Source organism: Sturnus vulgaris, chromosome 18, assembly GCF_052056855.1.
Source record: "Sturnus vulgaris isolate bStuVul1 chromosome 18, bStuVul1.hap1, whole genome shotgun sequence".
Taxonomy (NCBI): Eukaryota; Metazoa; Chordata; class Aves; order Passeriformes; family Sturnidae; genus Sturnus; species Sturnus vulgaris.
Window position 1 is genome coordinate 5087869 of NC_142260.1, and position 22862 is coordinate 5110730.

At 53.0% G+C, this 22862-nt stretch overlaps 4 protein-coding genes across 5 annotated transcripts; 1 reads left to right on the top strand and 3 right to left on the bottom strand.

Moving 5' to 3' along the window:
* Positions 1-247: 247 nt before the first annotated feature.
* On the bottom strand, positions 248-1489 carry LOC148221714 (uncharacterized). Its single transcript, XM_088175736.1, has one exon. It carries the CDS (start codon positions 1487-1489, stop codon positions 248-250), a length of 1242 nt encoding a protein of 413 aa, XP_088031862.1.
* A 1497-nt stretch (positions 1490-2986) lies between these two features.
* Positions 2987-16386, top strand: DNAJC17 (DnaJ heat shock protein family (Hsp40) member C17). Of its 2 annotated transcripts, none has more exons than XM_014878749.2 (11): positions 2987-3112; positions 4192-4261; positions 5181-5239; positions 5971-6058; positions 6418-6500; positions 6855-6951; positions 7342-7391; positions 7904-7981; positions 8975-9055; positions 9811-9939; positions 16176-16386. In XM_014878749.2, exons 1-11 carry the CDS (start codon positions 3035-3037, stop codon positions 16299-16301), a joined length of 939 nt encoding a protein of 312 aa, XP_014734235.1. In that variant the 5' UTR covers positions 2987-3034; the 3' UTR covers positions 16302-16386. The 2 variants fall into 2 exon arrangements, with proteins under 2 accessions (XP_014734235.1, XP_088031640.1); XM_088175514.1 differs by lacking the exon at positions 16176-16386 and adding an exon at positions 12431-13917.
* On the bottom strand, positions 12391-14869 carry C18H15orf62 (chromosome 18 C15orf62 homolog). The gene is made up of 2 exons (XM_088175515.1): positions 14126-14869; positions 12391-13868 (listed from the first exon to the last, which is right to left on the bottom strand). Exon 2 carries the CDS (start codon positions 13600-13602, stop codon positions 13096-13098), a length of 507 nt encoding a protein of 168 aa, XP_088031641.1. The 5' UTR covers positions 13603-13868; positions 14126-14869; the 3' UTR covers positions 12391-13095.
* Positions 16387-16641: 255 nt separating the features above from the next.
* GCHFR (GTP cyclohydrolase I feedback regulator) lies at positions 16642-22836 on the bottom strand. Its single transcript, XM_014878769.2, has 3 exons — positions 22122-22836; positions 20853-20947; positions 16642-17448 (listed from the first exon to the last, which is right to left on the bottom strand). Exons 1-3 carry the CDS (start codon positions 22155-22157, stop codon positions 17325-17327), a joined length of 255 nt encoding a protein of 84 aa, XP_014734255.1. The 5' UTR covers positions 22158-22836; the 3' UTR covers positions 16642-17324.
* Positions 22837-22862: the final 26 nt, after the last annotated feature.

Sequence of the window (22862 nt, forward strand, 5' to 3'; positions counted from 1 at the left end):
GGCAGCCCAAGGGCCTGGGATGCTCCAAAATATCTGTGGAGCCTCCTGAGGTGGCAAAAACACAAAAAAAAAAGAAAAAAGAAAGGGAGTGCTGGCTCAAGTGGCATTTGTTTATTTGCAGCGAGTCAAGCCCTGGAACAGGATGTCCAGGGAGGATCTGGTGGCTCCATCCTGGGAGATCACCAAAACCTGCCTGGACATCCTGGGCTGAGCCTGCACGTGGCAATTCCCATTTTGGGAGGCTGGGCTATGAGTCCCTGCTCCTGCGCCGGTGCCGGCTCCTCCCTGAGGAGCGTGGGATGTTGTGCTGGGACCTTGGAGCTCGTTCCTGGTCACCATTCCAGCTCCTCCGCTGCCTCTGCCTCATGGAATTGTCGTGGGCCACCGTTCCCTGGGAGGCTGTGTGGGAGTTCTGGCCTCTCCTGTGGGATCTGCCCCGGCTTCGGCTCCTTGTCCGGTGCTGCTGCCTGGAGGAATCCCTGCCTTGCCACCTCCTCGAGGGGGTGTCATCCTGGGGCCTTGGAGAGTGTCTGTCATCAGCATTCCAGCTCCTCCAGCGCCTCTGGTTTGTGGAATTGTCCTGGGGCACCAATCCCTGGGAGTTCTGGCGTCTCCTGTGGGATCTGCCCCGGTTTCGCCTCCTTCTCGTACGCCATTGTCTGGAGGAATCGGCGTCTTCCCGCTGGTGTGTCTCGCTCCTCTCTGAGGGGACGTCGTGCTGGGGCCTTGGAGCGTGTCTGTCATCAGCATTCCAGCGCCTCCGCCTCATGGAGCGGTGCTGGGAGCCTGTCTGGGTGTCCTGGTCTCTCCTGGAGGCCCTGCTCCGCCGCCTGTCCCAGCTCTGGGAGCGCTCCCTGCCCCTGCTCCACCTGCGGTGGCTCCGTGACCGTTCCTGCTGGCTCCGCGACCTGCGCGACCCGCGCCGGGATCGACTTCCCTGCGAGGAGGCCGGGATGGCCCATTCCAGCCTTGGAGTCTGGCCCTCGTCAGGTGCGTCCTCCCAAGCCCTTCTCTGCTGCTGCTGCCGCTGCCGCCACCTCCTCCTCGGCGAGTCGCTGCCTCGGCTGTGCCACGAGCGCCGGCGGCCATCGCGGGGCCACCTCATGGATCTCCTTCTCCTCCTCTCCCAGGGCCCGCCGCGTGTCAAATACCGGGAGCAGCTCCTCGGCAGCCCCGCCGAGCGGCCGTGCCACCGGCGCTTGTTGTCGTACACGCAGTCCTGCACCTCGTGGTACAGGGCCACGTGCTGGGGGTAGGGGTGGCGCGTGGGCCGCCCGCAGCGAGGGCACACGGCCTGGCTCAGGCTCCAGTCCCACAGGCACAGCTGGCAGAAGCAGTGCCGGCACGAGCTGGAGCACGCCGTGCTGATGTGCCGGCACTCCGGGCACGCGCCGTCCTCCCGGTTCTCGTCCTGCGCCGCGGCCGGGGCGGCCTGGCTGGTGTTGGTGGCAGAAGTGCCCGGCTCTGGAGTGTCCTCCCTCGATGACATCCCGCCCTGCAAGAGGCACAAAGTCGGTTTGCAGGTAGCTGTCCCCAAAACCCCGCAGCTCTTTGTCCTTCCGGGGCTGTCACGCACCTCAGCAGTGGTGGGGTTGGAAGAGCGGTGTTTGCATCCCACAGGTCTCACCGTGGGATTGTGGCTCTGTGTCCCCTGCCCTGCTTTTGTGATGTGGCCCGTGTCCTGTGGCTGCTGTGACATCACTGATGGTGTTGTCACAAAGGGCCACTGTTGGGACAGCCCTGAAGGACTGAGGTGTTGTGCTTGGGTTTAGGGACAGGCATCGGTGGATAAATTTTGTGTCTTGCAGGGCCAGAAGGTGTCACTGAGGGGGAACCCAGAGGGGATCCTCAGGGGGAGGCCACAGCAGGTCCCCGAGGTGGCACCACAACGGCCACAGGTGGCCTCGGCATGCCCAGGGCTACAAACTGGAAAAGGGGAGATGTAGGTGGAATACTGGGAAGAAATTTTTCTCTGGCACAGGTTGCCCAGAGAAGCTATGGCTGTCCCATCCCTGGAAGTGTTCCAGGTGGGTTGGATGGGGTTTGGAGCAACCGGAGATCATGGAACTGGATGATCTTTGAGATCCCTTTGAGCACAAACCATTCCAGGTTTCTCATCAAGAAGAAGGAGGAGGCAGTGGAGCAGGGCTTGGAACAGCACTGACGATGACTTCAGTCTGCACCCTGAGAGCTGAGCCTCTGCTTGGGTGAGGCTCCATGGAGACACACCAGGAATCTTTCTGTTTATTGCACTGCTGGGTAAGAAAACCCTCTCTGAAACAATTCATTTTGCTGGGTTCATGGCTATCCAGTTTTCTTCATGATCTCTTCATGATTTGTTACTGCTGTTGATAAAGGTAAGTCATCTTCAGCCACAAGGAGACAAATCCTACTGCAATAAAGGACTAAGGGCTGAAAAATTCCATGTCCTGTGTATGGGAATAATTGGGTAAGCTTTCTTCTACAGTGCTCACTTCTTTGCGCAGGGGGAAAGGGAGGCCTCTTAGATCAATAAGAAGACAAGAACTTTGCAAGGAATGTGCCTTGGGCCGAGATGGATGCTTTTTGGGGACAACAAAAACAAGTATGTTTTTGGGAACAGGCTGTAGCTGGGCTGGCACCACTCCCCACTGCCACAGGCTTCCCGAGGAGGTGGTGGAGTGCCACCCCTGGAAGGATTTAGTGCGTGAATGCGGATCTGTCTGTGGCACTTGGGGACACGGTCAGTGGTGACCTTGGGGGACCGCGGGACCCCCGTGCTGTTTTCCCTAAGGACTTAGTGCCCGCGCACGGCCCCACGGGACTTGTAGTTTTCCTTCAGTTTCTCCCCGCTCGCAGGCGCCGCTAAAGAACTACAACACCCAGCATGCCCAGCAGGGCACTGCGCACCTTAACCGTTCCCTTTCTCTGGGGTCGCGCGGTGCATCACGGTGCTTGTAGTCCAATCTTCCCAGGCGGCCCGTGGCGCAGCGGCGTGTGGGGACTACATTTCCCAGCGACCGCGGCGCCAAGAGCGGAACCGGGAAGCGCGAAGATGGCGGTGGATAAGGAGCTGCTGGAGCGGGACCTCTACGGGCTGCTGGGAATCGGCGAGAAGGCGTCCGAGAAGGAGGTGAAGTGTCCTGGCGGCTCGGGACGGGCTCCTTCTCTCCCTTCTCTCCTTGTCCCGGTGTCCTCGGGAGCGGCGTGCTCCCGGCTGCTCTGCAGTGCCCAGCTGAGGGGCTGCTCCAAGCGCCTTTGGAGGAGATGGCTCGGAGAGAACCGTGGCGTTGGTCCGGGACACTGTTGCTGTCGCTTTGTTTGTGTGCTTCCAGAAAGGAAATTCGCGTGTTGATCCAAAAATCCTGTTGTTAGAGATCTGTCCCAGTTAATTTTGTGGGGTTGGAATGACATGTTTCTGGGTTTTAATTGAATTTAGTTGGTTAGTCAGTGCTGAACACAGGAAGGAAGCTCCGAGAGAGCTGCAGAGGCTCTGGGAAAGGGCCTGGAATAACAGGATAAGAAGGGAATGGCTTCTCACTGTCACAGAGCAGGGTTGGATGGGACATTGGGAAGGAATTCTTTGCTGAAATGGGAATTTGGAGGATGGAGCCCAGGGAGGAAACGCCTTTCCCTCGGCTGGACTCTTCTGCAGGAGGTGGGGTCATCTGCAGGGCTTTTCCTGCACATTCCCAATCCCGGGAGTTTTGGCCACCAGGTGGGGTCGGGACACAACTTTTCCCACTTGTTTTAGCAGGGAATTGGTTGGGAGTGGGATAGAGGGGCTTCCTTTTTTCCTTTCCTCCTTTTTTTTCCCTTTCCACTTTTTTTTTTCTCCGTTTCCCCATTTTTTGTTCTCTTTACTTCTTTTTTTTCTTTTCTACTTCTTTTTCTTTCCCCATTCGTTTTCCTTTCCCCTTTTTGATTCCCTTTCCCTCTTTTTGGTTCTCTTTCTGGGTCTTTTCCCTTCCCCCATTTTTTTTCCTTCCCTTTCCCTCTCCCATTTTTTTCACCTGAGGTATAACTGCTACAACACAAGACACCTGGAAGTAAAAACAAAGTTTAAAAGCTCCAACTCCTTCTAGACACAGCGATGTCCTGGGCCCAGTGGGTTACCCTTGAACACGGAGATTAATTTGGTTTTCCAAGTTGCTTTTTTTGAGCAGAGACAAACCAGTTTCCCCCCAGTAAGTCCCAGTTTGGCCCCTGCAGGTGAAGACAGCGTTCCGGCAGAAAGCCCTGACCTGCCACCCTGACAAGAACCCGGACAACCCCCGGGCAGGTGAGATGGGGCAGCTCTTCCTGCTGCAGATTTCACTTCTCCAGGCTCCTGGAAGTGGCTCTGCTTCCCTAAATCCTGAGGGAATGGCTGGGTGTGTGTCCTTGGGAATGCACAAGGCTGGGAGTTACTGCTGTTGGTGTTAACTCTGCTTTTTAAGGCTGAACAATCCCTGCTGGGTTTAGAAACACCAGCATTAAGTCACTGCTGGAGTTACAACTGCACCCCTCCAAACTTCCCCAACCTTTTCCTGTTTGGACACAAACAAAACACAGTCAAAACTTCACCAGCACTCGGTAAATCCTATTATTTTGGGATTAAGGATATGGGATTATTATCTTGGGCAGGGCAAGGGGGAATTTCAGCTGCCTGCAGCGAGTGACTGCTGTGGATGGAGGTTGTAGAATTAGCAGTTATTTTGTATTTTGTGTGTCAAGACTGATAATTCATCTTTATAAAAAAATAAATACAATTTGCCAGTGCTTGTAATGGGACAAGAGGAAAGACTTTGAAAGGATAGATGGCTGTAATGCAATAACTTCCAATACAATATAAGCAGGACTTGTTGAAGGAAAAGGATGGAGAAGGAGAAGGAAATCCTGGGCTCCAGCTAAATGTGGCATGAAGGAGATACTGCAACCTAAAATAAAAAAAAAAAAATCAGTAAGAAAAATCGAGCTTTTGTGTTCCAAGATTTCTCTTAAAATGAAACAATCCCAGTTTTTTGTTTCTTTATTTACTCCCAAGTTTGTGTAACACCTTTGAGTTGAGGTGGCCCTGGCTAGAGGTTGACTTACAAATCTCTTGTGGAGGTGATTTTTCTGCCTTGGAGAGATCTTCCTGCAGGAATTATCTTTCCTGTTCTTCCCCAGGTCCCTCGCCTGGTTTCCCTCATCTTGCCCTTATTTCTTCTCGTTCCCAGCGGAAATCTTCCACCAGCTGTCCCAGGCCTTGGCCGTGCTCACAGATGCAGCAGCCAGGGTAAGGATGCTCATTTGGGAAGAGTGGGATTTTGGGGTGTTGCTGGGAACTGTATTCCTGCCTGTCCTGCTCTCTGCTCCAACTGAGACTCCATGAATACAAATCTCAGCTGTTATTCCCCCTGGTTCTCCATGAGATCCATTCTCAGGTGCTTGGAGAAATGTTGTTTTTGGGATTTGCTGCTGGGAGCAGCTCTGCCCTGAGATTCTGCCTTTAATAACATGCTGGACTGGGGCATATCCCATTTAATGACACTAGTGATGGCCATCCTTGATTCAGGAATACCAAATTCACATGGCAATGGTGCATCTGCCATTCCTGTGGAGTCAGAGGCTGACTCCTGGATGCAATACCTGGATGCAATCCCTGAGGCTCCAAGCTTTGCTGTCTATGGGACACAGGAGAGCTTGGATCCTTCTGGAGGTGTGAGGAAGTGGCTGAGAATCCACTGCCCAAAGCCTGAAAGAAACTGGAAATGTCCCTGGAAAGAGTAAAAACAAACCAAAAGTGAGCAAGGAACTCTCTCCAGAAAAGTGTTGATTCCAAGTGATTAAAGCTAAAAACATGAGCTCCTCTTTTCAGGTCCTGGAAAAGCTTGTAATCCAAGAAGCAGCAGATGCTTCACTTCTACTGACAGGGTTTTAGCAATCCCTGATGTCGTTCTATTCCCTGTTTTCCAGTTTCTCTCCTGGTTTCTGTAGTTTCCCACTGTTGTGCTGGTTCCTTGGCAGGCAGCCTATGACAGGGTGAGGAGGGCGAAGAAGGAGGCTGCAGCAAGGACACAGAAACTCGATGAGAAGAGGAAGAAAGTAAAGCTTGGTAAGAAAAATCAAGCCCTCATGTTCTCCTGAAGTCTCCCTTAGCTGGCTGTTTGCATTTCTCCTTCCACAGGAATCCCTCAGGGATCAATCCATGTAGGATGACTCTGGAATCTCCTCCCACAGCCATAGCTGGGGTGGTCCTGCTCTGGGAAGGAGGGAATTAGGTGCTGTTGTGGGAATTAGGGGGTTGAGGACTATGAAGACTCCTTTGGTGTGTGGTGCCAGAGGAGAGACAGCAGAGCTATCAGGATATTGGTGTAGCTGTGGCCAGGTTTGTGATCTCTCCATCTTCCTCTGGTCAGCAGGGAAAATTCAAATTCTCTTTGGATTGTTTTAATTTCGTTTCTTTCTCTGCAGATCTTGAAGCCAGAGAACGAGAAGCCCAGTCCCAGGAGAATGAAGAGGAGGAGATCAGGATAACAAGATCATTAGAGGAAGAAGTAAGGACCAATTCTTAGTTCTCCCTGCTATTTTTGAGAAGAATTGCCGGAAGTATTTCCATTCATGATGAAATCCATGGGATGAGGTGCAAAAAATTTTTGGAGAGCAGTCCTTCAACCTTTGGGATTGAAAGGCTCCGTGAATCAGAGAGTCCTGGAATGGTTTGAGTTCCAGCCCCTGCCATGCCCAGGGACCCCTTCCACCAGACCAGGCAGCTCTTTTTGGAGCTGTCCCAGGGGAACTGGCAGGAGAGGTGTCCCAGGAGCTGGATGTGAGACCCAGGCTGTGTGGAATTGCCATTCCAGTCCTGGCTCTGTGCCTCAGGTGTCCGTGCTGTGTTCCCTGTGCCACAGATAATCCGCCTGCGTGAGGAGGGCTCCCGGCAGCTGGAGGAGCAGCAGAGGCTCATCAGGGAGCAAATCCGCCGGGAAAGGGAGCAGCACAGCCAAGGTGAGCACAGGGGAGCCTGGAGCTCTCACCTGCAGGTGGCACTGGGCTCTCTGCCAGCTTAATTTTTCCAGTTGTCCCAGCAGAAGCTTGTTCCAGGGAAAAACGCCTCAGAACGCGTCTCCTGCTTGTATTTTTGCTGACCTGTTCTAGCCTTGATCATGGCAAGTCTGGGCTTCCTAGAAGGGAAAAATGTTGCCATGGAGTATTCAGTCTGTGCTGCAGTTCCTGTTGCACGAGATTTTTGGGACTGGAATGGTCCAGTGGAAATCTCAAAGTGTTTCATCATGTGTTTGTTCTTAGGGAAAAAGAATTGTGTAAAAAGCTGAGGAATTTTCACCCATGTCCTTTCAATCTCTTTTTTTTTTTTTTTTTTGCTTTTTCTCTCTTTAGGCAAGCAGGAAAGAGATGGAGCAGAAGGCAAAATAACTCCTAAGCTCAAGGTAAAGCATCCTTGAAAAGCTGTGTTTTGGTGAAAACTGATAGAACATGCTGGAAAACAGAAGGGACATTTCAGCCCTGCTGAGCTGGCACATCTTTTTTCATACTGGAGATGAAATTCCTCCATGGAATGTGCATCATCAAGTGAACAGCTCCTGTCCTTGCTGTTAGAATTCCTTCCTCACTCACCTTTTCTTTGTCTGCTCCAGATTTCTGAGCCTGGGATTGAGTTGTCTGTGCTTTAAGCAACAGGGAAACATCTGCTAATTACCCTGGCAGAGCCATTAGCATCCTTTCAAGTGCGATCTTTTTTTATTCCAGTGAGCAGCATTTCTCCCTGTTCCCCAAACAGTTTGTTCCCTGTGCTCACTCCCATGCTGAGATCACTGTCTTGGCAGGCCTGGGAGTGTGGCTGGAAATAGCAGACGTGGGGAATGTGCAGGGGGTTGGGAGCTGCTTCAGCAGGCAGCACTTCCAAAAGGGAAAAATTTAACTCCTGGCGTTTGTTTCCCAGCTCAGGTGGAAATGCAGGAAGGAAGATGAGACAGGAGGGGGATACTCCAAAGACGTGCTGCTGCAGATCCTGCAAAAGGTCCTGTCTGACACTCTTCCCTATTTGTTACTGAGTCTTCCCCTGCTCTCAGTGCTGTAAGAATAGTGGATTCTGGGAAGCTGCATATCACAGAGCCATCGAATGGTTTGGGTTGGAAGGGACCTTAAAAATGATTCAGTTCCACCCCTTGCCACAGGCAGGGACACCTTCCACTATCCCAGGCTGCTCCAAGCCCTGTCCAACCGGGCCTTGGACACTTTCAGGGATGGAGCAGCCACAGCTTCTCTGGGCAACCTGTGCCAGGGCATCCCCACCCTCAGAGGAAGGAAGGAAGGAAGGAATGATTTTATCTTAATAATCTAATCTAAACAGGTAATCTGATCTAAACAGCTATAAACTGGAGTGGCTCATTTCCTTCCCTGTTCATCTTTCTCATGCCTTTTTCAAAGCTCATCAGCATGATCATGGAGTCATTAAGGTTGGAAAAGATCTTTTAAATCATCAAATCCAACCTTTGAGGCAAGTTGGATCCTTTGATCGCTGAGCTGGGAGCTGTTTCTCAGCTAACAGCTCTGCCTGGCTCCCAGCAGGGACTCTTGCTGAAACAGAGCAACTGCAAACTCTTCCTACTGGAAGCCTCCTGCCCACTTAGTCTGGCTCTGTGGTTGTGGTGCACTCATCCTTCACTTCAAGCACTCCACATCCCTGCTGTGGGAAGTGCAGAGACAGGCACAGACAAGCCTTTTGATCTGATCAATTCCAGCCTGGCATCTTTATTTTCCCTCTGAGCTCTGGCTTTGAGCTCAGCAGTCCTCTTGTACTGGGGCTTGCTGGGAGCCAAGTGTGTAGCTCCATGCCTTCCCAGATTATTTCCTGGAATGACAGAAATAGTGGGATCAGGACAGAAATGGTGACAGCTCAAACCTCATGTCTGTGAAAACACATGTTTTCTCTTTGTGTTCATTTGATAAATGAACTTGACATCTCTCCTGACTCTGTAATTAACTTTCCTTCCTTTCTTTCTTTCCACAGTATGGTGATGTGCTCAATTTGTTGATCTCCAGCAGGAAGACTGGGAGTGCAGTGGTGGAATTTGCCACGGTGAAGGCAGCCGTGAGTGTGCAGAACCCCTGCTGGGTGTGCTGGGGGTGGCACAGGCCCGGTGACAGCCAGGACACTGCCCTGTCATTAAGGCAGTGGAGAAGGGTAATGAGAGTCTAAAGGCACAGAGGCACGGAGGGAGTGGCACAGCTGGAGGCACAAACCCAGAGATCAGGCACATAAACAGGTTGTGCATGGAACAGGCTGAGGGAAGAGGCACTGCCTTAAAAATCAGGCACTGAGCACTTACTCAGCTCTCTCTGGAGGTGAAATGCCTTGGAGGTGGGCTTATGTGTTTTGGAGGTGATATCAGGCATTTGCAGTGAAAAACAACCCAAAATGTCTTGACTCACTGTGAGTTAAAATAATTCATGTGGCTGTGGGAGCAGAAGCCATCAGTTACCCTAAATTTTAGTAGTTCCATCAGCTTGGGCTGTACAAGGGTTTCCTTCGAGCTTTTCTTTACTAATATCCAAATAATAAAACCCCCCAAAATTGTGTATGACCGGTATATCAAAAGTACTGGCAGGACTATGGACCATGAAGGTGCTTCTCATGTAGGGCAGCTGTGAAATCTGAGAGTCACGGAATGGTTTGGGTCGGAAAGATCCTTAAAATTTTACAGATTGGAATCACAGAATGGTTTGGGTTTGAAGGGACCTTAAAAGATCATCCATTTCAGAGTGGAAGGTGTCCCTGCCCATGGCTGAGGGCTTGAAATTCAGTCTGAAATTCAGCTGGTGATGGAAGGATGTTTTCCCTGCCAGGAGATGGCTGTGAAGAATGAAGTTGGCCTGCTAAATAACCCGCTGAAGATTTCCTGGCTGGAGGGCCAGCCCCAGAGCCGCCCCAGCACCGTCCTCCCTGACAGCACCAGCCAGCCCAGGACCTCACAGGTGAGGAGAATGGGCTGTGGGGTGGAAATCTGGTGCTGTAACAGCCTAAATCTCAGTGTGCTGTCAGATAGAAGCTCTTGGGGTCAGGCCTGACTTTCTAAAGAACCTCTTTGCCTGGGCAGCAGCACATTCACTGGGAACTGGAGCTATTTGGATGACTGGATCTTCACACATTCCCTTTCTCCCAAGTGAAAAACAAGGATGTTCCTTTCTGAGCCCAAATCCTCCAGTGCCATTCTGATGGGATTTTTTAATATGTCGTGACTTTTGGAATCCTCTGAGTGAGAGCTGCTGAAAGGTTCCACTAGAGAGTCTTGGTTACTCACTGCATTCCCAGGAGGATGAAGTTCCAGTGCTGGAAACCTCTGTTCTTAGGGTCTGCAGGAGGGAGGAGACAGCAATATCAAACTAAATACCCTTTTGTGTGTTCACTCCCTAAATAGTTTAAGCTTGTGAGATTGTTCAGTGCATTCACTCTCTTGATGAGAGTGAATGCTTAATACTTCTATTAATACTTTCATCAAGTATTTTATTTATATTATTTGTAATTATGCATCAGAACACCTAATTGGTATCCTGTCCATCTAGGACCAGGGAGAGTCCTGCAGCCACAGGAGATTCACCAGAGTGTTAGGAAGGAAACTGAGGCAAAAAGCAGAATCCAAAGCACATTGTTTGAGAATTTCTCACTAGCAGAGAGTGAGAACTGGCTCATTCCTACCAAAGGGGGCTGCTGGTGCAATTGGAGCTTGGTAGTGGATTCCAGCTTCTGTGGGTTCAGATCCCTGAGTTTGTCTTGGCCTGTTTCCATGCCCAGAGCTTGTTAGTGTGGAAGTGCAGCGTCTGCCTGCGGTGCAGGATTAGTGTGGTGGGGCAGCAGGGAGAGCAGGAAAGCAGCACACGGTGCTGGTGACTCAGCCCTACCCAGCACAGCCTCCTCAATCCCACCTGGCTCTGGGAATGCTGAGGAGCAGCTGCCAGGGACCTGCACAGCTGGTGCTTTGTTGTCCTTTTAGCTGGAAGGAGCTGCACTCCCTGGGATTGCACTGAAGCCTTGCATCTCCAAGCTGCTCCCCTTCCTTTTTTTCCCTTGTTTCTACTCCAGACCCTCCCCAAATCCTCTTGCTGCATCCACTAGGATGCTTCTAAAACCTGTGATGTGTTTACAGCTCTTCTTGGCTGATCTGCTTCCAGCTTGTGCTCTCCAGTTCAAGACTATGCAGAGTGAGCTCCCAGATCCCTGTTCCCTCTGCCTCTTCCCAGCCACCAAGCTCCACATTCTTGCTTCCAGGCTGCACTTATCTCATTCTGATTTAAGCTGCCCTTGCTTCCTATTCGCTTCCCCCCTCTGTTTTTGTCTGAATCCACCCCCGTTTTGTTCTCACTCTGTGCAAAAGCAGCTCCTTCACTGCTCTGCTTCAGGAATCAGCCCAAATCTGCAGTGTTCTCATGGCAACGTGCTCACTACTCATCCTCTGCTCCCTGTCTGGGACAGGCAGCCAGGTACTCCCTGCCTGGGAGAGCCAGCCAGGACCTGAGTGCCACAATCTACAGGTAAAGGACAGCCAGGGGATTAGAAGCAGTTCCCGGTTGGAAGCTGTGTTGTGGGGAGGCTGCTCATCTTCCACAGCCTTGTTGTCTCCTACAGCAACAGGTGCACGTTGTCCAGCAGTTCCTGGAGAGCTGCTGGAGCCAAGCAGGATCCAGGTTCCCCTTGGAATTCAAAAGCTGTGGCTTGGCCAGTATTACTGCAGGCCTATTGAGAGCAGTGGCTGTGTTATGGTTCAAAGCACACAGTGGCTGCAGAGAGCTTGTTTTGCCACTCCAACAGCTTGCAATGCTCAGTTTGGGGAAGATTTTCCCTGCTCCTTCAGTGGAATCTCCCTGCTAGTGCTTCTCAGCCATTCAGCCCTGATAAAAAGCCTCCTGCCTGGTGTTCTTGTACCGGTCCTAAGCTCCTTCAGAGGTTTCAGAGGGTTTATTTTCTATTACCTGACTTTGGGAGGTGAATCTCACAGGCTAAGAGGCAGTTATGCCTTCCCTGGAATGTCCCTGCACTTTGCTGTGGCCACTTCCAAAGCTCCTGGTTACCTGGAGGCACAGAGGTTTTATTATTATTATTTTTAAACAGAGCTCTAATAGTCAAAAAGGTAAGAACTGGTAGTTTATTTTAACAGTTTGTCCTGTGCTGAGCCTTGCAGAGCCTTTCCCACTGTCCAACTCAGAGTGGGGAACTGTTCCTGTCTTGCCCCGAGCTGTGTGAGCTTTCCTCAGGGGAAAATCAAGTCCCAGCAGCTCTGTCCTTCCCTCAGAGCCACACTGATTCCCCCCTCCCCATCATAAAACCCTGCAGTGCCAGGCAGGATGGACCTGGGCCACTCCAGATACCCTGTGCTCCTGGTGCCTGGGATTTCTGTGGCTTGTTCCCAACGAAATGAGGCAACCAGACACTTCCAGTCACAGATATATTTATTCTTCTATGTCTGTACAGCTGGGAGCTCAGTGCATGCGTGGGGCAGCAGTGTCAGAGACATCTCTTCTCCTGCCAGGAGGATAAATCCACTGCTGGTGCTGTATCAGGAGCCTACTTTGATGCTTACCTGTTTCCAGGCTGGGAGTGCCACCTGCACTGGAGTTAAGGGAAAAGAAACCCACAAGGAGGAGGAGAAAAAACAGAGGAACAGCTTTGAGCTTTCACATCCATCATGGTGGGAGGAGAAGCCCCAGTTCCCATCTCTCAGCCCTCAAAGCTTTGGCTTTGGGGTGCAGTGCTGCTGCCTCCTTGCAGGCTGCCTGCTGTTCCACAAGTGATCCATGACAAATCCCTGCCCCACAGTGTCACATCCCCAGAAGAAGTCTTTCCCAAAAAATGCCAGTCTTCCCTGAGGAGGGGATGCTCAGTCCAGAGTGGGAAATTCCTGGGATGGAGAGTGGAAAGTTGCCCACGAGACAGCATAGAGTGCTCTCACCTGAGCACAGAGCCCATGAGCTCTGCTCCAGAGGATTCCTTGGCAAGGACAGGGATGGTCTGTGGTGGGTGAGGACAATGAAACAGGCCACACACAACAGGCACGCTCCAGTGTCCTTCCTCCTGCCGGAATCAGAGGAACTGGCAGCAGCAGTGAGCAACTGGGATGTGATGGACAAGGAATACCTTCAAATGGCGTAATCCCTCGGGTTCTGTTTCCTGAGGGTCTGCAGCACATCCTCGAGGAGAGATAGCCCCAAATCCACTTTGAAGGACAGGAAAGGGTCAGCCAGGTCGGGAAGAGTGGTGCTGTTTGGGAGACCTGCCTCCGAGGTGCCGTGCTCTGTAGCCTGGTCCTTGTGCGTTGGAGTGGCTTTGTGGTACGGAGCAGCGTCGGAAAAGGAGAGGTCAGAGTGGGAATCCGTGTGATCAATGATGTTGGGGCAGCTGGAACTGTCCAGGTACAGCCGGGGAGGCTTGGGAGGAGCTTGTGCCTTGGCCAGGTTCTGCTCACTCTGACAGGACAGGTACTCAGACTTGTCCCTCAAGCATTCCCTCTTCTGGCTGTCTGTGTCCAGAGTGTGGCTGTTCTGGTTCAGGATGATGACTTGGTTGCCCAGTTTTTTGTGCCTCCTGAGGGAGAAGCGTCGGAAGAAGGTGGTGGATTTGATGGAGCCCCTGCGCCAAGTATCCATGCTGAGGGAAGGCAGCGAGGAGCAGGAACGCTGACTCCTCACAGATGGGATCAGCAGAGAGCCACGCAACAGGAACAACCTCTTCCTGCCCCGTTCCCGGAGCTGCGAGGAAAACAGAGAGGCTGGTAGTGCAGGAAATGCGAACTCCACGCTGTGGCAAGGAGCACTTGGCTCGTCTTGGATCTCAAGGAGTCTACCCCTGGAGTGGAGAGGAGCGGCGGTGTGTGAGCTGAGCGAGCTCGTTAAACGCGTGCTGCGGCTCCGGGCTGGTGGGGAACAGCAGAGGCACAGTCACCATGAGAACAGATCTAATCTGGCATCTAGAACAGAAGGGCACTCGGGTGCCATGGTAACCAAGCACCTTCTGCGGAGGGGCACCGCCGGAAAAGCGCCGTGGGTGGCTGGGAACGAGACGGTGACTCAGTCCCACCGAAGGAACCCAGGGAATACAGGAGAAGGGGGATGTAAAAAGCGACAACGCGGGAGACAACAGTTGGGAGAACAGAGTGCAAAGGAGACTCACGCCCTGTTGGAGCAGCCCGGAGTCCAGGAGAGGAGAAGCTGCTGGAGCACTCAGAGAACTGGGCCTGCCACTCTCACCAGGATGAAGCATCAGCCAGGAGTCCAGGAATTCAGCCAGGTTGGACCCAGAGTGCCAAAACTCCGCAGCGCTGCCGCCGCCGTCCCTTCATGTGCCACCCGTCGCTGCTTCAGTGGCTCCCTGCGTGGATGTGTTTGTTTTGAGCCAAGCCCTTGCTGAGTCAGCCACGTCAGAAACTGGGTTTTACTCCATTGGTAATTGCCAGGATTGCAGGAAGTAGGTGTGTGGAGTGGCAGAGCCTCAGCCCACGCTCAGGAACCCGGGAGCACGTGCTGGGAGCCCACCTGGATTAGGCTGCTCTTCCTCCTGCCACTCCGAGGGCTCCTCGTGTCAGCACAGCTCCCAAACCAGGCTGCAAATAATCTCCTGGCTGGTTTAAATTTCAATCCCAGCGTGAGGTGGGGCTTCAGGTTTGTGTGGGTGATTCATCTGCATGAGTCTCAGGCAGCTTCTTCATCCAGCCTAGCAAATTCCTGGGGTTGGTGGATGGGACTTGGAAGGATCCTGGCTGAGGGCTGATACCATCGGTGCTTTCTCAGACACTGCTGCTGCCAGTACCCAAAGGTCATTTTGCTCAGGTGGCTCCTGAGACACCAATTAGACTCTTAATTTCCCTCTTGATGTTCTTTATCTGTTGTGGGCTTTCATTGTGTCCTCGGAGGAACCACTTTGCTGGCAGGGATAACGAATTGCACTCACCCATGTTTCCATGCAGACACTTATTTAGGCATTCTATTGCCTTTGTATCCCTTCTGCTTCTTAAGAAATCCTTCAGTATCTGGAGAAGCTGTGGCTGCTCCATCCCTGGAAGTGTTCCAAACCAGGTTGGAGCAGCCTGGGATAGTGGAAAGTGTCCCTGCCTGTGGCACGAGGTTGGAACCAGATGATGTTTAAGATCCCTTCCCACCCAAACCATTCCGAGATTCCATGATTCTCTGCCATCACCACTTAACCCGCTTCCTAGAAAAATTAGTATAAAGGGTTGTTTTATTTTTTTCCATTCACCTGCTGTCAAGACACCCTTATTTCCACGTGAACTGTCAAGGAACAAGCTGGATGTTTCCAAGCCTTGCAGTGCTTTCATACATCCAAAATAGCACGGCCACCTACTAGTGTGGAATGGCTTTGGAAGCAGCACTGGAGCAGCTGTCATCTGCTGCCCACGTTCATTAGGCAGAGTCTGCCATCAACTGCCTTGACGTGACAGTTGCTGCCACACACAGCAGGGAGGCTCCAGGAGTTTTTGAAAACTGTTCCATTCCTGTGTCAGGTTTGGGAACATCCCTGGTGGTTTTCTTTCTGCAGCCATTTAGAATTATGGAATTGTTGGTGGAAAAGACTTCTAAGGGCATTGATTGCAGCTGTTAGAATTCTGGAATGGTTTGGGTGGGAAGGGACGTTAAAGCCCATCCAGTTCTACCCCGGGGCAGGGACACCTTCCACTATCCCAGGTTGCTCCAAGTCCCATCCAACCTGGCCTGGAACACTTCCAGGCATGGGGCAGTCACAGCTTCTCTGGGTAACCTGTGCCAAGGCCTCAGCATTGTGAGACAGTTGGAAGTTAGCCACTTCCATGACTAATCCACAAAGGTTTGATTTTTTTTTTTATGGCATTAGCCTTTATAACAGGTGAAGTGTACACTGGACTTCGGGCACCAACGTTGTAGGTGCAGGGTTTGGATCTTGTCATCCACAATAATGCCCCATCCAGCCTCATGGAATGCTGACTCCGTGTTTGTCCCACTTTCCTCATCAACCACACTTACTGCTGGTTATTTTCAATAATCATTTTAATAACAATTCCTGCTTATTTCTTGTAGCCAGGTGGCTTTCACCCACCTCACCCGTTTACTGTGGGATCAAACCACTTCTTGCTGGAAACACTGGTGTTGTGAGGGGGATTTGGGGGAGGTCTGGGAGTCTGTGCTGTCCCTGATGGGTTTGTTTGTGTGTGTTTGCTGCTCTTTCCCAGGCATCCGTGGTGTCAGAGCGGGACTACGAGAGCCTGGTGATGATGAGGATGCGCCAGGCAGCCGAGAGGCAGCAGCTCATCCAGCAGCTCCAGCGGGAAGAAGAGGAGGAAAAGTCCCACACTTAGCACAAAGAATATGGATTCTCCTCACCCCTCCATGCCCCCCGGAGCTGTTTCTTAATTTAAGTCAATAAACCTCCTTTTTTTAGAAGGTGTTGTGGGAATAGAAACTCCCAGGGACTGCGCCCTTATCCCTGTCCGGATTTGGAGAAGGAATGGTTCCCTGAGGTTCACAGAGTGCAGGTGTTACCCTGTCAGTGTGTGTACCCAGAGCACTGCCCCATCCCATGGGACAAGGTGTGAGAGGTGCCATGAGAACACCAAACCTTGGAGCTTTTAATTCTTGGGAGCCATGCATCCAGAGGAATTTGGCAACAGCTTTAAACAACTCACAGAAGGACATTGGTCTCTTTGGAGCAGTGTTTTATTGGTGTTACCCCCACAGCAGGATCCGTGCACAGTCCCAAACATTCCAGCAGTGTTGGGATTAGAGCCTGCACCTGTAACAGTCACACAGCCTCTCTGTGTTATTTTGGGAATCCTGTGTTAGGCTTGGATGGCAGGCTGGGATCTGGAAGTTTGGTGCTGCTGCTGAGGGAAGGGATTCTCAGAGCACTGGGAGTAGCTTTAGTGGAAACCCCTTGGATTTCAGGGATGAGGTGGGATGGTGTCCATGCTTGGTGTCCCTCCCTAACCCCGTGACCCAGGAGAAGGCACGGAGCTCTCCAGGGCAGCCTGAGGAGGAGGCAAACAGGGCTGTTGTTACTGAGCTTCCTCCAGGGCATGCTGAATACATGATTAAAATGTAAAAAGCTGGAATTTGCCAGACTGCCATCCTGCTGAAGGCAGAGCTGGAGCCATCTGTTCCCTCTGCCTGATTCTGGGCATACCTTCCTTTCCCTGCTCTTGGGAAATGGAACAGAGATGGCAAAATTCCACTGGGTCCAGCTCTGCCTTTGCACCGTTCCTCCCCCTGCCCAAGCGCTTGGAGTCTGGGACAGGAAGGAACTAAGGGGGAAATCTGCCACCAGTCCTCCAAGATGATCTCCAGCGGGCTGTTGTCCAGGTGGAAGGCAGGATTCTCCCTGGCTATTCCCTGTGGAGGCACCAGACCAGGGTCTGGCCCACACCAGTCATGCTGACCACGCGGTAGCCGAGGCTCTCCAGCTTGTCCAGGACTACACGTGGAGCGTCGTTCACGTAGTACTCACAGCTGCACCCAGGAAAAATGGGAATAAAGTGAGCTGGGGGAGGAAGAGATCGAATTTCCTGGTGGGAGGAAGTGAGCCTGCCTCGCTCCTGATCCCTGTAAGACCAGCGGCCACACCTGGCACAGGCGTGTGTGACACAGGGCCTCGGTTAACCCCAGGGGAAGGCACGGCCCAAGGTGCCAAACCACGGGAATCCTGTCCAGGAGGGAAGGATCAGGTTGAATGGGAATGTGGCTCAGGGGCTGGTATCCAGAGCCATGTGCTGCTTGGTAACTGGGCTGGCACTGCAGCAGAGGGTTCACAGGTAAACACAGTGAGCGTGTTTTTAATGTGGGAATTCATGGAGGAGGAGAGGTGATAATTCAGGTGCTTCTAAGGAATGAAATCCCAATGTTCTGCCTATGTCAGAGCATAGAGATGGGTGCGTTTGAGAGACTGTTGGAATTTGGGGATTGGGACAAGGTGCTGCTTTCAGCCACGTGGGAAACCTTTGGAAAGCCAGTAGTCATCCATCCTGCATGGATGTGCCAGGCGAGTTGGAGCCCAGGCTCCTCTATTCCAGCAGTCCTGGGAGCTGATACAGAGATCCTTGTCCAGCTCTGATTCTCTTGGTTTGTGCTGCTCCATGCTTGGAGTAGAAGCTGTCCCACATTCCTACCCCTCAATCCCAGAAGCTTGAGGGTGACACTGCTCCCCAGTGAAGGGACCAGGCACAGACTGGGCTGAATTGGGTGGGGACAGCCGAGCTGAGCTGGCCTGTGGGACCTTTGGCACTGGATGTGCCAGCCTCTCCTTTGGCACGACTTCTGGGATAAGGCCCAGAGCAGCTCAGCTGGAGCTGACTTGCAGTGCTGGATAAGCAGATAATGATGGGCTGCAGGATCACTGGGGATCCTGTTTGGGCACCTGAACAAAGCCTCTCCTGCTTTTCCTACTAATAATGATTAAAAAAAAAAAGATCCAAAAGCCTTTCCACAGCTCCTGCTTGGATTTTGGAGCTGTGCTGGAGCTGGGAGTGCTTTAAAGCATGAAATAACCCGAGATGTGAGAGATTTTCCAGTTTCTCAAGACAGACCGTACTTGGCTGTAATTATAGATGTGGTGTAAAGATAATGTGCATTATTATAAGCGTCTTTGAAGTCTGCTCTTTCTCCAGGAGGGTTGCCACATACCCTTCAGATTCACAGTGGGAGCTGGTAAATATTACTCCCATTATTTAGAGGAAGTAGCAGAGGCAGGGATTTGTAGAAACCTAAAAAACGGAGTAGTTGAGCTAAAAGCAGGAGGGAAGAGTTCCCAGGGCTTTACCCCAGCTGTTTGTTGAGGGAAATGAGGATTGCAGGCTGTTGGGTATTGGATGTGCTGCCATCTCCCTGTGCATCCAGTCGGGATGGAGGGGCTGGGATACCTGCAAAGCCTCCAGGTAAACCCCACCCCACCCCTTGCCCCCCACCTGGCTGCCCCAAGGGCTCTGACCCCGGGTGAGAAGGCAGGGACCACATCCCTGCTCCCCACACCTTGTGGGACTTAATGAGGGGCTGTGTGTCTGTGCAAAGCTGCAGAACAGGATCCATGCGCTCCCTCATTACTGGGATTTCAGCTTCACTTCTACATCCCAGTTTCCCAGCAGCTCTGTGCTGCTCAGGCTTATCCTTCAGGCTCCCTACAAGGTCATGGCTAAAGTTTTGAGGCCCAAGATGCCACAGGAAGGGGGTTTGCAGTATCCATAGCCAAGTTCTGCTCATGAAGGTATTGGGGATGGAAAATCCTGCTCGGCCACAGTGCAGATCCTGGAGCTCCCAGCTCTGGTTGGGATTCTGGAGGAGGCAGCAGGGCTGGCCCCACTGGCACGTGGCTGTGCTCTCGGGGGTGCCAGCAGCCACATTCCAGCCAGGGGATTTTCCCCACTGCCTGTTGCTCAGGCACACACGGGCAGGACGTGCTGTGCCGCAGGGATGTGCCGCGGGGACACAGCGGAGCTCCCAGCTGTGACACGGGCCATGCCAAGGAGCAGGTGAGGCAAGAGGAGCTCAAAACGCTCCGGGCCACAGGGAGGGGGGAACGGTGGTGAATCCACCAGGGAGATCCCATAGGAAGCTCCTATCCCTTCCCCAAAACAACGAGGTGCTTCTTGTTCCTTACAGTGCTGCGGCTCCCTCAGCTGCTGGGGCAGGCACCACAGAGGCTTTTATGTGTCTTTGCCTTCCTTTTCCACCTGAATCCCAGGGATCCTTGCCTAAATCTCTCAGGATCCCGTTCCTCCTTGGAGCCTGTCGTGTTTCTCCCTGCTCTGTCTCCCAACCCATTGCATAACTCCGGGCTCGGCACGGCGGGTGGCAGCACGACGCTGGTGCTGCTGCCAATCTCTGCTCACCCACGGGCTTGGGAATAGCAGCTACAGACACGGATCAGCCCGGCAAACCCCACAGGAATTCAGCTGGGATGATGGGGAGGCCCTCAATACTTATATTTTATCTCCTTACTATTAAAATTTTCCCACCCCACTCAGATTTTTAATGCTGCAGCAGCTGAAGATCCAGCCCTTGGTGTTGGCCAGGCTGGTGCTGAGTAGTAGGAGAGTTTTCCCAGCTCTGTGGATGGAACCTTGGGAACATTTGGGATGAGATGTGCCTTCTGTCTTAATGCTTCCTCCTCCTCCTTTTCCTCCTTCTCCTACTCCACACCATGACACATGGGACACAGCAGGAATCGAGCTGCTCCCCTCTGTCAAGTTCTTTTGCATTTGGGGGTTTGTTTTGCTTTTCCACTGTGTTTTGTTTTGGTTTTCTTTCCCCCCCCCAGGGAAAAGCAAGAAGTGGGATGTATCAAGTGAGGTAAAAAAAGGGAAAAAAAGTGTTTCAAACCATGAGGATGATGCTGGTCACATCTCTGAGTGGCACTTGGCCAAAGTCTGGGGTCAAACTTGGTGTGGGCAGAGGTGAGGACATGGAGAATATCCAAGGCTTGGGAACATACCGGTGGAGGGGTTGGAGTCAGGGGTGACACAATGGGAAGCACCTCCAACCCCAGGGCTCAGCTGCCCATGGAAAACATTTGGGAGCTGTTGGGAAGGAGCTGCACTGGAGAGCAGGATGGGATGGGCAGACAGACTGCAGCTGGGAGGGACAGGATGAACAGAACTGGGTGAGCATTCTGGGTGTCTCAGCACCAAGAACAGGCAGAGCAAGGCAGGGGTGGCACTGAGAGAGGGAAAGGGGAGTCAGGTGCTAAAACAGGGTCAGAGCAAGGGAAAATAAAGAACCAAGTGAAATATCAGACAGCATTTCCTCATTAACAGGACACATGCAAGTCCCGGGATTAACTGTACAGCTGGAAGGTGCTGTGGGGAATGCCAGGAGTGAAAATGTTCTGTGTTTCTTGGGAAAATAAGGCGAGGAGGACTTACAAGTTGTTCCCCAGCGTGGTCCTCTTTGTGGCCCCCAGGATACTCATCAGGTGGGGATCTGAGTGCTCATCACCCACCATGGTGGGCCCAGCCTCCTGTGGGACAGGCACAGAGTGGTGAGTGGCACGTGGTGACACAGCCAGCCCCTGTTCCCAGCACAGCTCCAGGGAGAGCCCTTAAGGAAGGGAATTGCCGTCAGCCCATCCTGGGAGGGCCCTCAATCCCAGCCACTGCCAGGTAGGTGCAGTTGCTCACCCAAGCAAGGCCAGGACAGGAAGTTTCCAGCCTCAGCTGGATGCCAAGGTTCACGCTGGAAATGTTTGCTTTGCCCCTTTACCAAAGAGCAGAGTTTCCAAAGTCTCTGGAGAGGGCAGACTGAGCCTGCTGCTCCAGGCTGTTCCCTCCAGTGCCATAATCCATGTGCCCCTTCCTGTACCTCATCCATCATCACTCAATCGACTTGTACGATCCCAAATGCCACTGCCAGGAGATGCTTTGGTGCTGCAGCATCCCCGCACATCCCCATTCCCAATCCACTGCTGCTTTCTTTGGGACATCTCCAGTGGCAGCAGTAGCAGTGGCCATCACAACCCCTTCCCTTTATTCATGTGCTATTTTCACCGTCCCTGCTTCCTGCCCCAAACCACACCGGCAGATCCAGGCTTCGGGAGAGATGATTGTCGGGAAAAGGGAAAGCCCAGATAAACACACAGCTGTGGGTTCCTACAGAGAGTCCTGCGGGATGTGGGTGCTGCCCGTGCTGGGGAGTAACATTTGCTTTGTGGCTTTATCTGATAGCGACAGCCAGCAATCCCACCAGTGCTCCTGGACGGTGATCCCAGCCAGTGATCCCAGCCAGAGATCCCAACCACTGCCCGGCTCCTGCCAGCCCCAGTCATGTCCGCTCCCTCGGCAGCGTTTTCCAGCCTGGAATGGCTGTTTGGGGACGAGGGAAAACCAACTGCGAGGACAAGTGGAGCCGTCCCTTTGGCATTCGTGAGATCCCGCCGCAAGTTTGGGACAGGAGGGTTTGGGGACAGCAGAGCCGGGGTGGGGGCACCGGGAGTTGTGTCACCCCACACCAGCCGTGCTGGGGTCCCCCAAACCTGCATCACCCCCCAGAAGCAGCAGGGTCAGCCCATCCCGGGATCGCAGCGGAGGCAGCGGTGACGGTCGCACCGAGGGCTGAGCGGGTCCCACCGCTCGTCACGGTCGGTCCCTGCCCTTCTCCCGGAATTCCCCACCCTCGGGGGTCCCGCCGGGACTCACCAGGCGGATTTGGGTGCTAATGAGCAGGTACGGCATCTCCGCTCCGCCGCTCCCGCCGCCGCTCCTGGGGGACCGTGCCCGGGGCCGCCCCCGGTCCCGCCCCGCCACCACCGCCCCCGGGCAGTGCGGGGGGAAAAGGCTCCCAAAAAGGGGTCGGGAGGCCCCGCCGGGACTGGGGAGCGGGGAGCACCCGGGAGGCTCCGACAGATCCCTCGGGATGTTGGTGCTGCCGTCCCAAGAAGGGTGAAGGGCTGGAAGGTGATGGAGCAGGAGGGGACAGGGGACAGGAGGCGATGAGGAGGGAGGAGACGGAGCAGGAGATGGTGAGCAGGGAAAGGATGGAGCAGGAGATGAGATGCAGCGACGTGGAGGACAGGGAGATGTAGGACAGGAGATGATGAGCAGGGAGGCAATGAACAAGGAGATGATGGATAAGGGAGACGAAGAAAACGGAAATTAATAGCAGGGAGATAAAGGACCAGGAAATAACAGCAGGGAGATGAGGACTGGGAGATGATGGAGCAGGAGCCAGGCAGGTGGGGAGGCGTGGGCCCTGCAGAGCGTTCCCACTCCCACCCCACAGCCTGACCAAACACTCCCCTGAAGCAGAATGTTCAGCATTACCAACATTTTTTGGGAATATCTGTTTTTCTGCTGGCTGTTATTATCTGGGAACACAGGAGGTTTAAATCCCTTCAAAATTTGAGAAGTCCCATTTCAAGGGACTGGGACAGGCAGAGG